The sequence below is a fragment of the Notolepis coatsorum genome (assembly GCF_963971535.1).
Source record: "Notolepis coatsorum genome assembly, chromosome: 3".
NCBI classification, from domain to species: domain Eukaryota; kingdom Metazoa; phylum Chordata; class Actinopteri; order Aulopiformes; family Paralepididae; genus Notolepis; species Notolepis coatsorum.
Window position 1 is genome coordinate 18,401,063 of NC_140167.1, and position 14,181 is coordinate 18,415,243.

Below are 14,181 nucleotides of genomic sequence, written 5' to 3' on the forward strand. Positions count from 1 at the left end.
AAAAAAATTACATGTTTTGTTATGGTCTGACGTGTGGGTTGGATTTGAATGTGGTTGCTATTGCTGGCCACACCCCAGGCTCTGCCAAGAGCAGCCTGGAGAAATTCACGCCAAACATTGGACCAAAACAAATAAATGTCTACAAAGCTCAACACCAAGCAGTTTTTTTTTGCAGACGGGACAATACAGATTCTAGCTCTTTAATGTGGTCAGGTTGACATGTCTTGGTGTTTGTGATTCAGGAGGATCTTTAATGTGGTCAGGTCAGGTTGAAATGTCTTGGTGTTTGTGATTTAGGAGGGTCGCTGCTGTGCTGCGAGTCTTGTCCTGCGGCCTTCCATCCAGACTGCCTCAACATCACCATGCCAGATGGCAGCTGGTTCTGCAACGACTGCCGGGCCGGGAAGAAACCCAAGTACAGAGATATCATCTGGGTCAAACTGGGAACCTACAGGTCAGGGCTTTGATAAACACATGTTACAAACCAAAGACCTACAGGCCAGGGCTTTGATAAACACACACATTACAAACCAAAGACCTACAGGTCAGGGCTTTGATAAACACACGCGTTACAAACCAAAAACCACTGGAATGGGATTTCTCACATAGGGTATTAAAAAGTCTTCATTCATAATTCTCAATTAGAAATGAAAAGTGGCAATTTTCTTTTTTTACTTGAACTTGAGGACTGCATACCTTTTTTGAAAAGCTTAGTTTTATACTTTATAATTATAGCACATGCATAAGCCTGGTCTATTTTGATAACATTCTTACGTTACTAATTCAAAAAAGGAAATTCACTTTTAGTGCTAATGAAATAGAGTAACATAGGGCTGAACTTGAGTTGAACTCACATTTTCCTGTAGCAGTTGCAAAAAAAGTAAAATAATAATAGGTATACCGGTAAGCTGGAAAACACCACAAATCCATAGCCTGAAGTCTTATGTAGTAGGTCTGAATTTAATAAAAATCGAAAAAATAAAAGTCTTCTAGAGAGATCCAGGTAAACCGTGTGCCAAGAAAAAAGCTCTCCATTTCCTCATCCACGTCAATTCATTTGGAATTTCTTTTCACTTCTGATGTTCGCTCGTCACCTTTCACCTAGATACCTTATTCGCACACCCCCACATGGGGTATCATTGGAAAGCTACACTCATTGGCTACAACCCTAACCGATCACAGAATAGTCATGTAACTCGAGAACCGAGGCAACAAATAGAGCTTTAATTCTGTAATTTATATGTTTGGCGAAAAATGCAGCTCAGAGCCGCTAGACGCTCGCAAAGTGCCATGACTTTCGTCTCTTCCGCTGGCAGGCACGACAGCCCATATGTGGGCCGTTGCATGTTAAAAGGTATTAAAGTCTTAAACTTGCTGCACTGTCACTGTGACTGGTCTGCCCATCCGTGGCTTTCAAGTCTTATTCCAGTGCTACAACAACCTCCGTCAGCAGAAGGGCTGAGCTATATCAATGGCTCCTCCCTTTCGAAGGCTGAGAACAAATTGCTAAATTATATTTTGTGTGATTTTTGTGAAAAGGTGTACAAAAAATTGTTACATTTAATTTGCACAGGTATTAAAACTTGTTAGTAGTAGTTAGTTGGTGGTTGTTTTATTCAGTCATCAGTCATCACACATGATACAATATGCACAATCATTCAACAATCTTTGATTTGGCAGTGACTGAAAAGGTACAGGGTGAAGCATAATGCTTATACATGCCTGTCCTATATTCTCTAAAAGAAAATAACAAAAGAAGAATTACGTATTCACATTTGTGAATGGCTATACAAAATATTTAAAAAAAAATGGCGAATGACTTTTTTTTTTTTTTTTTTAACTTCATTTCTTTTTAGCGTTTATCGCTTTTTCTGGTCAAGCATGACCGACAGAAACAGGTTGAATGGGATATAGATCAGGGGAAGACACTCTGAGAAAATACGGCGAGTCCGGGAGTCGAACTCGTGTACCCCAGATCCGTGACGCGCACGGTTGTCCCCGACGCCGAAATAGCGCCGAGATACGTGGTGAGCTACTGGAGCTCCCCTCGAATGACTGATTCTTAAATGTATGTCAGCATTGTAGGGCTGACCTTAGAATATTTATTTTGGAATTCGAAGCTTCGGGCCCGAGATTCGAGAAGCTTCGAGATATATATAAGAATAAATAAAATAAATAAAAAGATTGTAATTTTTTTTTTTTTTATATTGTGGGACTTGTACAGCACTTTGTTCAACTTTGTCAGTGCTGTAAAGTTTAAACCTTTTTAAATCTTAGACAAACAAAACACTTTGCTTTCATGAAATATTGTAAGCCGTCATTATTCTTTTTTGAACAAATGTTTTTTATTTTCCCTTTTTTCCCTCCCCAGATGGTGGCCAGCAGAGATCCATCACCCCAGAAACATTCCTACCAACATCCAGCACCTGCGGCACGAGATCGGAGAGTTCCCCGTCTACTTCTTCGGCTCCAAGGACTACTTCTGGACCCACCAGGGCCGCGTCTTCCCCTACATGGAGGGAGACCGGGGGAGCAAGTACCAGAAGTCCGGGATCGGGAAAGTCTTCAAGACTGGTGAAGATCTTCACTTAACATTCCTCTAAATATAAATATCACTACAGTAAGAACGTCACCTCTTCTGCCAGAGAGAATGAGATTTAAAAGACCAAAGTCCTCTTAAAACACAAACAAATATAGGGCTTATATTTGGACTTTGTGTTTTAGGTGCTCTGATAGAACACCTCTATATACGTGATATATATTCATGTCCGGGGCCAAACACTTCGCTTCAGACAGTGGAGATACTAGGAGCACATACCCAAAACAGTTTTTCTATGACTAGGATCTATTAAAACAACAAGGGACACTGAGGCGTGTTGAAAAGACCAGAGCCTCCGCCAACGCAGGAAGCTTGGCCCTGGAAATGGTTTATGGATATGATGATATTAAATAAATATCTGGTACAGTTGCATTAACGATACACTTCTGAAACGTATCGTGGACATTGCGATGTTTTGCACAAACCCTGTATTTGGATGTTATTGTAAGCCTAGTATATGTTGTCACGTCAGTTTCTAAGCTGCCGGGGCTGAGATGAGACTCGCTTTAGCGCAGTGCTTTCCTCTCTCCCTCTCACAGACTCAGAAAAAGAATTCGCACACACCCAACTTACATACGTACACGCACACACACACACACACACACACACACACACACACACACACACACACACACACACAGAGACAGAGGCGGTGCCACAGGCAGCGCGCATGTTTGTTATTGTTTGGAGGAAACGGGGAAAGAGGATACAAGAGAGTGAAAGAAGTGGAGAGTTTAGCAAGTTTAAACGTTAGCCCTACGTGTTTTATTCAGAAACTACCGGTACTATGGAATATGAACTATCTTCATGGTTTAATGCAGAAATATGTTGCAGGGACTATTATAATCATCATGTTGGCGTGACTGTACGCATCAAAGGGTTAAATCAAGCAGTTTTAAGTGCTTTAGAACCTTTTAAAATATCGCTATATATATGGTGATATAGCCAAAAAATATCACAATATCATTTAGAGGCCCCATCGCCTAGGTCGATACGTCACGACCTAACGTCGGAATAAGCACTGTGGTCTGTGGGGTTGGTTGGTTCATATGTACGTACGTATTAACATGAGTTAAAGTTCCAAGCTGGAACATCCACAGTTCCACACGTTGTCCTTCTGAGCCCCTATAAAGTGCTTATCATAACGGAGTCTAATCGAAACAAGTGCATCAATGCGTTCTGAACTAGAACCTTGGATCAGAACCAGGATGGTGGTGAAACCAAAACCAAGATTTGCTTATATGATTGGAGTCATTGGGTGAAGCAGCCTTTTCACATTTTAAATCAGCTTTGCAGTTTCCCCGTTACTGGTTAAAATCAGGAAAGGAGACGAGGAAGTCAGTCCCTTGTCGGAGCTTAAAGTTGAACATTGATTTTCTTTTCCCCTTGCTGTCATTTTGGCTGAGATCTTCCATTGGAGGTAAAAGGTACTGACTGCAGCTCACTCTGTGTTCACAGCGATACTAGAAGCTGAAGCTCAATTCAAGGAGAACCAGTTGAAACGCGAGGCCAAGGAAGCACAAGAGAACAACCGGAAACCACCCCCATATAAATTCATCAAGGTAGGAAACCACCCCATTTTAATTTATCAAGGTAGGAAACTACCCCATATAAATTCATCAAGGTAGGAAACCACCCCATTTTAATTTATCAAGGTAGGAAACTACCCCATATAAATTCATCAAGGTAGGAAACCACCCCCATATAAATTCATCAAGGTAGGAAACTACACTCATATAAATTCATCAAGATAGGAAACTACACACATATAAATTCAAGGTAGGAAACTACCCCATATAAAATCATCAAGGTAGGAAACAACCCTGTATGTATTTATCAAGCTAGGAAACTACCCCGTATATATTTATCAAGGTAGGAAACTACCCCATATGTATTCAAGGTAGGAAACCACACCTATCGATCATCCCTAGCATGACTTGAAACAGTGTTTGTGGAAAGCTGGGCTTGGCGCAGATCCAAGGCTCCAGCGGGACACTGATGATGAACCATGTGTTCGCTCATTAAACACTTGTCCTCACGCAGATCAACAGGCCCTGTGGGAAGGTGCAGGTCTACACGGCGGACGTGTCCGAGATGCCCAAGTGTAACTGCAAGCCGGCGGACGAGAGGCCGTGCGGGTTCGAGTCAGAGTGTCTGAATCGCATGCTGCTGTACGAGTGCCACCCCCAGGTGTGTCCCAGCGGGGAGCGCTGCTGCAACCAGGACTTCACCAAGCGCCTCTACCCCGAGACCAAGATCATCAAGACCATCGGCAAGGGCTGGGGTCTGGTCTCCCTCAGGGAAATCAAGAAGGTAAAGAGATGGTTGGTCTGAAGCCCTATTTCTTACTTTAGAAGAAACGTCCATTATTTCAACTCGTAAGACACTGAGGTTACCCTCGTTTACAGCGACGACAGGCGTTTACGAAACAAGACACGCTTTATCAGCAATTTCATACATATAGGCACAATAAATAAGAATAAATTATAAGAAATCAGCTAAGACGGGTACAGGTTGACACACGGTGGTCGGAGATCTTACTTTTAAATGCAGCAAAACCTTCAGCTACTTTTTTTTCTTTTTTTAAACTTAAAATTTTTATTAACAGTTATTTAGACAGACAGCACTTACAAAAAATAAATAATAAAAAATGAAGAAACTAGCATCACAATAAAAACAAAAAGAAAAAACAGTGCACATAAATATTTACATGGGTATCACATGGTTAGTTGTCTGGTTCCCCTACTGTTGTTTTCTAGGTATTTGATATAAAGGTTGATTGTGTATCTCCCTTAAACAGGCATAAACGGGTAATTCCTACTCAAAGACGGTTTGTATGTGTGATCTGGGTCCAGAGACCCTCCTTGAGCTTCTTTCTTCCCTTCTCCTTCGTCCTTTTTTTTTTTTTTTTTCTTGTTTATTAACTTTCACTTTGCCTTTTGGTTCACCCATACACAAACCACCTCATCCCTGAATATTTAATATCACACCGTTAAACAGACACTTGTAATATCCCAAAAACAAAATAGAAAATATTAACTAAAGTACAGGTGTGTGACATGGGTTCATAGACCCTGCTTGAACATCTTTCCTCCTTTACCCTTCGCTCTCTTGTGTTGCATTTGGTTCTTCCTCTGTGATGTCGTTCTCGTTCCTTTTATAATCCTCCCACTTTCCCCATCTTTCCCCAAATTTCTCTTCCTGTAACCTCAGCATGTGTGTTATCCTTTCCATATCCTGTATTTCTTCCACTATTCCTACCCATTTTGCTATTGTCGGTGGGTCTTCCTTGTACCACAGTCTCGTTATTGCTTTTCTGGCCGCTATCAACATTATCTTTATTAAATATTTGTCCCCCCCTTGTATTCCCTCGTGTGTCAGGTCTCCTAAGTAAAGCACCAGTCCTGTTTGTGGTAGCCCGTATCCTAATATTCTGATCATTGCTTCCCCTATCTCCTCCCAATAGCCCAAACCTTCAGCTACTTACCAGCGATGTTGTCGATGGGTCGAGGCCTTCCTCAGCACAGTCCATGCTGTTCCTCATACCAGCTCCAGCCACTTAGCTAGGGATGGGAATCGAAAACCGGTTCCCGTTGGGAGCCGGTTCCTAATTGTCCAATTCCTGGAATCGCATGCCTCCGACCGTTGCGCATTTAAAAACAATAACGTTAGCGTTAAGGGCTTGAAATTGCCTGGGTTTTGGTCATATGCTCCCGAAATGATCCCGCTGTTTGACTGCTTCTATGTGCAGTAAAAACTACTATGCTTTGCAACCTATTGTCAGTAATTCATTTAATTCGGGGTAAACTAGCGTTAGCCGCGCGGAGCTAACGCTAGCTAAACCTTGCTCCATACATGCTGCTCCGCATATACACAAACGCACACAGAGAGAGAGAGAGAATAGCAGGCTGACTAGAAGAGGGTGGGGGCTAGCAGGGGAGCAGCCGTGTGTGTGTGTGTGCGCTGGTCTTCTGAAAGACAGAGGAATAACGACCAGTTGAATGGAACTACAGTTCAATAGATTAAATTAGTTTAAGATATTGAACTGTAGTTGCATTGAACAGGTCGTTATTCAATAGATTAAATTAGTTTAAGAATAAATACAAAAATTCTAAAATAAATAAATAAATTACCGGTAGTTTAAGAGAATCTCAAATACATTATTTTATAGAAGTGTATCGTTTTTTTTTCCTTTTTTTTTTTAAACAATTTTTGTATTTTTCTGACATGGGGGCCCAACAATAAATGACAATCAGAAATGTCAAGTTGCCTGTTGTTATTCTAACCAGCTTACTTCTGTTGCATTTCCAATTTATTTATTTAAATTATTAATTATCAGGAATCGATAAGGGAATCGATAAAGAATCGTATCGATAATGGAATCTTATCGATAAAATCGTATCAATTCCCATCCCTACACTTAGCCACACACTAATGCAAAGTCAATGGCGTCAAGCTACTGTCTGTACAAGCTGACTGGAGGTAAACGGAATCTACTCCACAGCTTGTAGACAATGGCTTGATTCCATTGACTTTGTATTGATTATCGTCTTTATCATTTGTATTGTAAAGTAATGGAGGGATTCTTGTCACACAGGGCGAGTTTGTGAACGAGTACATTGGAGAGCTGATTGATGAGGAAGAGTGTAGAGCCAGGATCAGATACAACCAGGAGAATGACATCAGTCACTTTTACATGCTCACCATCGACAAGGTAAGTGCCGACAACCCACCTGCTTGCATAAAATAATTTCTTTTGGATTTTTCATGTTTAGTTTTTTACATAATTATATCTTAGAATTCTGAAACTATAGAACTATATAAATAGCAGTCATTGGCCAGTTGCTATGGTGACATCATCATTGGGGATTGGCATCGATTTCTTTTATATTCAAATAGTCGCTAAATTATATGAAAAGAAAAAGTTTAATAGTTTATGCGAATATCATTTTGTGTCAAAAAATATATATTTCCCAGGCGGTCGGGTGGTGTAGCGGATATTGCGCTCGTCACCAATGCAAGAGGCTGCAGTCTCGACTCCCGGAGTCAGCATTGCCTGCGGCTTGGGCCGGTCGTCATACTAACTCATTTGGCTGAGTTAGCGGGAGGGAAGTCGTGGGTGGTAATCTGGCGTTGTGGACAGCGACGCCTACAGGTCAGGTCTGGGCGCCTGCTCAGCGAAAGGCAGGAAATGGTGAAGGCAGCGTGACCTCCCGCGCGTTACACTTCACCAATGAGAGTCCTCGCTGCCAGGTGAAAAGAGAGCCGCTGGCTGTCTCCGCATGTGTCGGAGGAAGCATGTGGTAGACTTCAGGGTTCCCTTGTACCGACCAGTAGGGGGAACATGCGCACAACGACCAGGTAGGGTAGGGGGGGAATTGGCATAACGACTAAATTGGGATGGGGAGAAAAAGCATAATTTTTTTTTTTATAATACCGTATATACCGTATATATTTCCCCTTGTTTTTACCGGCAACTACACTGTTTAGTGTATTGAGAGGGGACCATATTACCTGTTACACCGCTAAACTGCATGCTGGGTACAGATTTTCTATTAGTATTCTAATGGGTCCCAGTGATTATCGAATAGTAATTTTGTGAGTTTTGCCAATCCCTAATTAGAATGTTAAATTCTCAAAATGAAAATGGTTATTTCATGAACTGGATATATTAGTCATCATTCTGTTTCTGTTTTAAAGTCTTCATTTGCTCCGAAGTTGTGTTGGTTCGGTCTTCTCAATAGCCAGTCCCAGTCCCTCTTGGAGCTAGAGAAACCACACGGTATTGCATTGGGAATGTTATGTTCAAGTCTTCTGTGACATTACAGTAGTCAATACCACAAGCAGAGCTCTAGTGACAAATCATGTCGTGTTAAACTTGGGTCAAAATGCGTTTGTTCTTAAAATGTTCTTCCTTGTTGGACTACTTTGTAGTAGGGCTGGGCGACGTAGCCAAAATATATCATAATGCATTTCGTACTTGAATTTCCAGGACAAATTACAATGTGATAATTGTAATAATAATGTGACATATTTCTTTATTCATTAAATAAAAATGATTGATGACCATGGTATTACAAAAACACATGCCTCTGCATGGATCAATGATGATATACCTTTTTAAAATGCGGTATTTCATTTCAAACCTTTATTTAAACTCGAAAGGCAACTTAGGTTTCCCTCATTTACACTCACTTCAAGTGTACATACAGAAATAAGCATAAATATAGCATATAAAATCACCCAATGTATAAAATCATAACAAATCAATTAAAATGGGTACAACTTCATTAACAAAGGTTGGAGATCAAGGTCTTTAAACTCTGCAACAGAGGGGAGAATCTCAAGCTTTAAGGAGTGTTGAGTTCATTCCATGAGCTAGGGGGCATCATAGTATACCTCCCAGCCCTACTTTGTAGTAGAAGAACCTTGCAACATGCCATAATAATATATAACGCTGTTATCTTAGAGTGGCTTGCGTTCACCAGTGACATTGAATTCCACACGTTGTGCTGCTAGGATCGGATCATCGACGCCGGTCCGAAGGGAAACTACTCTCGCTTCATGAACCACAGCTGCCAGCCCAACTGCGAGACCCAGAAGTGGACGGTGAACGGGGACACCAGGGTGGGGCTGTTCGCTGTCTGTGACATCCCTGCAGGTGAAGAGCTTCACAGATTCGAAATCTTTTTATTATTTTGTTACAGCCAAGCAGGGCTCTACGCTAACCTTTTTCCCAAGGAGCACATGTGCTCCTAAATGAAAAAATTTAGGAGCACACAAAGAAATTTAGGAGCACCCAAAAATATTTAGGAGCACAGTGAAAATATTTCAAGTTACAAGAGTTTATTATTATTATATTTTTTTTTAATAAATGCATATTTGTATCGTGCGTGTGCAAACGGGACACACATCTGCGCAATAGCACATACCACCAAAGTCACTGGCCCACTGTGTGCGTGTGTGTGTATCTGCGTGTGCAAACGGGAATGGGACACAGACATTTGAACTATTAAGTGATTAATGCCTACTGTGGCAAAGTTGTAACCAACAACTAGGCCTAATAAAAAAGGCAGTGACATTGAACTGCTGCTACAAAAGTAACAGTCACTTAACTTTAGCTTTTGCCCCTTTTATGCATACAATGCCTATGTTTTGGCTAGTGTTGCTCTTCTAGAAAAATAATCCTTTCAGGGTTGCCTATTGAAATACTGTACACCTCCCAGTACAGAAACATTGTTTATGAGTTTGCGTGTCAGGTAGACCATTGATTGACAGTTACGCCAATTACGTCACACCGCTTGCACCCACCTCTGCTGTTGATAACGCTAGCCAAGTGTTAAGATTTGGATCAATCAGCCAGTATCACCTCTTCATCTGTTGACTTGTGTGGGTTCTGCGTTGTTTATTTCTTTGACGTCTTCTCATACTGGCTGTACAATCTTTGTCATTCCCCTTTAATGCAATCCGTAAACCTAAGAATTCGACACTGGACAGCGTAGTACCTTTCTTGGAACCGTTGCTTATTACATAAACAAAAGCCTCAGATGTTACCCATTTCGTATTGTCCTTGAAAAGTCTTTGATGGAACACTAAATTCATTATTCTATCGTCTCTTCTGCAACCCCGCTTCTGACACCACTGTTAGATTTGGATCAATCAGCCAGTATCACCTCTTCATCTGTTGACTTGTGTGGGTTAAATTCATTATTCTATCGTCTCTTCTGCTGTTTAGTCCAATGGTGGCTGAGGCCTCGTCGTTAGCCAAAACCATTCTCCCGTTAGCCGAAGCTAATGATGATGTGTCATCTCCCCTCCCCCACCGGCGAGGGTGAGAGAGGGATGAAAGTCTCTGATCCACGTCCGCTCGCGTCAGCTTCGTGTCTAGATCTAACTTACACCCGGAAGGAAACTCACATTTATAATATTCATCATCATTATCATCTCGGCATATCAATGACAGGCCCCGCCCCTCTTCTTGTTGCCATATGACACGCTGTCATGGCAACTGCTGTTCACCCTTCACACACATTAAACGTCTGTTTCTAGTGGTGTCAAACTCTCTCTCTGACCATTCTGCTATTTTGACCCAGATCAATAGCAACAGCAATGTTGATATTAACTTACCCCAAACAAACGCTGTATCTATCAGCTGGTTATGAGAACAGCACAGCCTCATCTGCAGGGTGGTAATCAGCTCCTACCACACACTAAACGTCCAAAGCCTGTCTGCACTTTCAACCCTTATCTAACACAGTGGTTCCCAAAGTCGGGGTCGCAACCCAAAGGTGGGCCGCGAGCAGCCACGGATGGGCCGCGAGATGATTTAATTTTTTTTTTTTTTTTTTTTTTTTTCAGGCCACTGAACTTAGAAGCAGGCCAGGACAGTGTTTCTAGTTGTATTCTAAAATTCTATTCTATTGTATTCTAAAATGTGACTATATGGTTTTATATTAACTTAATAAATAAACAAAAACGAAAAATCTACTTATTTCAACGAACATTTCAAACTAAATAACAGATTATGCACATAAAACGCTGAAAACAACCGAAGCAACAATAGTATTTTAATGAGGCTATTATTATTATCATTATTATTTTGCAACAAGTTAGCCCTCTCATAAATAGCACATATAAATTAATAACTAACTTGAACTAACTTAATAGGATTGAAGTGATATTTGGCTTAAAAAATCGATCGCCTGACAAAAAAAAAAAAAAAAAACAGACGATGTGCATTGGGCCATATTTTCTGGGCCCCGGCCTGAAAAGTTTGGGAACCCCTGATCTAACACACTCTCTCTCTGCCTGTCTCCACCACCACATCTACCTCTGACCTGGCACTTTTAGATGCTGTCATCTCCCCCAATATATACATTGAAAAAACCTCGACATCCTTCACAAGTTAGCACACACACATACACACACGCACAGTGGGCCAGTGACTTTGGTGTAGGGGTGTAACAATGCATCGATCCTAAGGGGAAAATTCAACTGCATCGATTTGAAAATGTTAGAATCGATTATAATCGCAATTTTAATGTGTACACAGTAGGGTTGTCACAACACCAATTTTTTTGTTTCGATACTATACCAATATGAATTTGGATACTTTTCCTCAAAATCAGGGAAACACACTCGGATGTCATTATTGTTCTTTATTTTAAAACACAATGAACAATGACAGAATAAATACATTTTATTAAAAGCAATGGCATTCAAAATGCTGGAGAACTTTTTTTGCACTCAAAACAGTTGCTGTACAAGGTTTCTGAACCCAGCTTTCTCAACTGTATATATATTGGAACTTGGTCCACACAGATGAACTCTGAGACTGCCCTGTTGAGCCTTTTATCATATTTGGACTAATTTGTGTTAAAAAAAAAAGCTGGAAGGTTAGGTTGCTTCTGAGTGGGGGGAGTCACTCTGTGAGCCAAATGCAGCAGACTTCTGTAGTTAAAAAAAAGGGATACATTTGTCATAGCAGAGGGCCTAATTAGTTTGAGATACCATAACCTAGAAAACATTTTGATGAGTGAGACTGATATTGTAGGCTGTTTAACAAAAATAAAATAGACGATAGGGGACGGTATTTGCCCTTTTCGAGCTCGGAGCCAATCGCTAATAAAAGAAATAACGATTAAATAACGAGAATTCTCGTTATTGGCAACCAACGCATGGCGTCCAATAACGAGAAATCTTGTTGTTTGCAACCAATGTGTTAACACAATGCCCGCCATCAGCAGGGGGCGCTGATCCCCTTTCAGCGCCAGGTCTTTATTCAATGGATCTAGTTTTAGAATGCCTATAACTATATTTTATATTATAGCTATGGATCTAATAACGCCGTCGACTGTCAGTGAGTTGCTTCTGGTCAACATGCAAAAAACTGATGGTTTTTTCATCCGTACATTTCCGTTTTATACCGTTTTGAATATGAGTATAGTTTGAGTGATTCTGAGTAATTAATTTTTCGGCTGCCTGAAATCAACGCTAGATTATCATTGTCTCCTCGTGCATACATGAAATGGCCCCCTTAATACAAATATAAATAATATAACATAATGAAAAATTAAATAAAAGTACAGCTTTTGTATTAGGCAGTCACATTACTGCTCAAGCTCCTCTCTCTTATGTGTCCATAAGTGCTTGTTTATAGCTACCTTTAAATTGATTGATATTATTGCTTAATACTTTATACTCTCATCCAGACCATTCCAGAGTGATACGCCACAAACTGCAATGCACATACTTTTTAAGAGTTGTACGTACCGTACCGTAGGTTGTTTTTAAGCTAATGTCCCTCTAAAATTATAAACACTCTCTCTAGCCGTGAATTTTTTTTTAATGTTGCTTGGTAATTTGTTTTTTATTGCCAGAAACATAATTTGTGCAGATTTGAATTTGATTAAGTCCATGAATTTTAATGTTTGACTCTTTACAAACAGACTATTTGTGTGATCTAAATATCTACCATGATGTACTATTCGTATGGCTCTTTTTTGCAGTGTGCATATCTATTGTAAGTTGATTTTATAAGTATTTCCCCAAGTTTCAACACAATATGATAGATATGGTACAATGAGTGTGCAATATAATGTATATAGAGTTTTCTGATTCAGGATATATCTAGTCTTGCCCAGTTTACCAATACTTCTCGCTAACTTTGAACACAAATATTTTATATGGGGTTTTCCAGCAGAGTTTGTGGTCTATTAAATGATGATGAACACAACAACACTTCTCCTGTGTTTCTATTCAGCCTCACTGCTCTAATAAAACATTCTTGCCAGACCCCTACTGTTTTCTAAACATGTGTTTTTGTTACAGGCACAGAGCTCACCTTCAACTACAACCTCGACTGCCTCAGCAACGAGAAGACTGTTTGCCGCTGCGAGGCGCCCAACTGCAGCGGTTTCCTCGGCGACAGGCCCAAGGTGAATGTGCTACTTCAACCGCAGATTTGGACCATGTTAAATTTAAGGCCTTAAAAGGAATTTAAAAGTCTTTTTTGTTTTTCGGGCGGGGGTGGGGGTGGCAGTCAGAAGATTAGATCATATGAAATGTTTTTGTATTCAAGTCGTTGTTTTTTGCGGGGCTACTTGGAGTGTCTGGCAAGAGCTTGTATGGAACGCACAATAATTTAATTGTTGCGCAAGTGCAGCTGCCGGTTCAGTGTTGCTATGCAGGTTTTGTTATGCAATTTGTATTACATTTAGCTCTTAACACATTCTGCGTCATAAGTGAGTTAACTCATTATTGGCCGCCATGCGTTGAGCGCCAGAAACGAGTTACCTCGTTTTTGGGATAGTTGTTTAGTTTATTCGCTATATCTATTCATAATTCATAGCTGCAGCCTCTGGTATCCCCTTCAGAGCCTGTCTGAGCTGGCAGACGGTCAACACTGCCCTCTACTGCCAGGCGGAGCTATTGCATCTCATTGAAAATGGGCTGTTGTGTTTTAGGAGGCGATCTGAGCCGAGCGGGCATGGTTTAAATGCTCAGGCGAGCCAGTTCTATAAAACGATGGCATTGAACAGTAACTTCCGGTTGTGTGATGTCCGGGTAGCAGCTTGAATCTT

General features: G+C 40.7%; 1 protein-coding gene across 3 annotated transcripts in view; it reads left to right on the forward strand.

Moving 5' to 3' along the window:
* Positions 1-14,181, forward strand: part of nsd2 (nuclear receptor binding SET domain protein 2) — a 60,071-nt gene that overhangs the window by 31,233 nt on the left and 14,657 nt on the right. For all 3 annotated transcript variants that reach the window (XM_084309405.1, XM_084309407.1, XM_084309406.1), the window contains 7 exons: positions 298-454; positions 2,372-2,574; positions 4,058-4,161; positions 4,643-4,912; positions 7,197-7,313; positions 9,119-9,260; positions 13,430-13,536. In XM_084309405.1, coding sequence (XP_084165531.1) covers positions 298-454; positions 2,372-2,574; positions 4,058-4,161; positions 4,643-4,912; positions 7,197-7,313; positions 9,119-9,260; positions 13,430-13,536 — 1,100 coding nt within the window. The remainder of the gene's footprint in view (positions 1-297; positions 455-2,371; positions 2,575-4,057; positions 4,162-4,642; positions 4,913-7,196; positions 7,314-9,118; positions 9,261-13,429; positions 13,537-14,181) is intronic.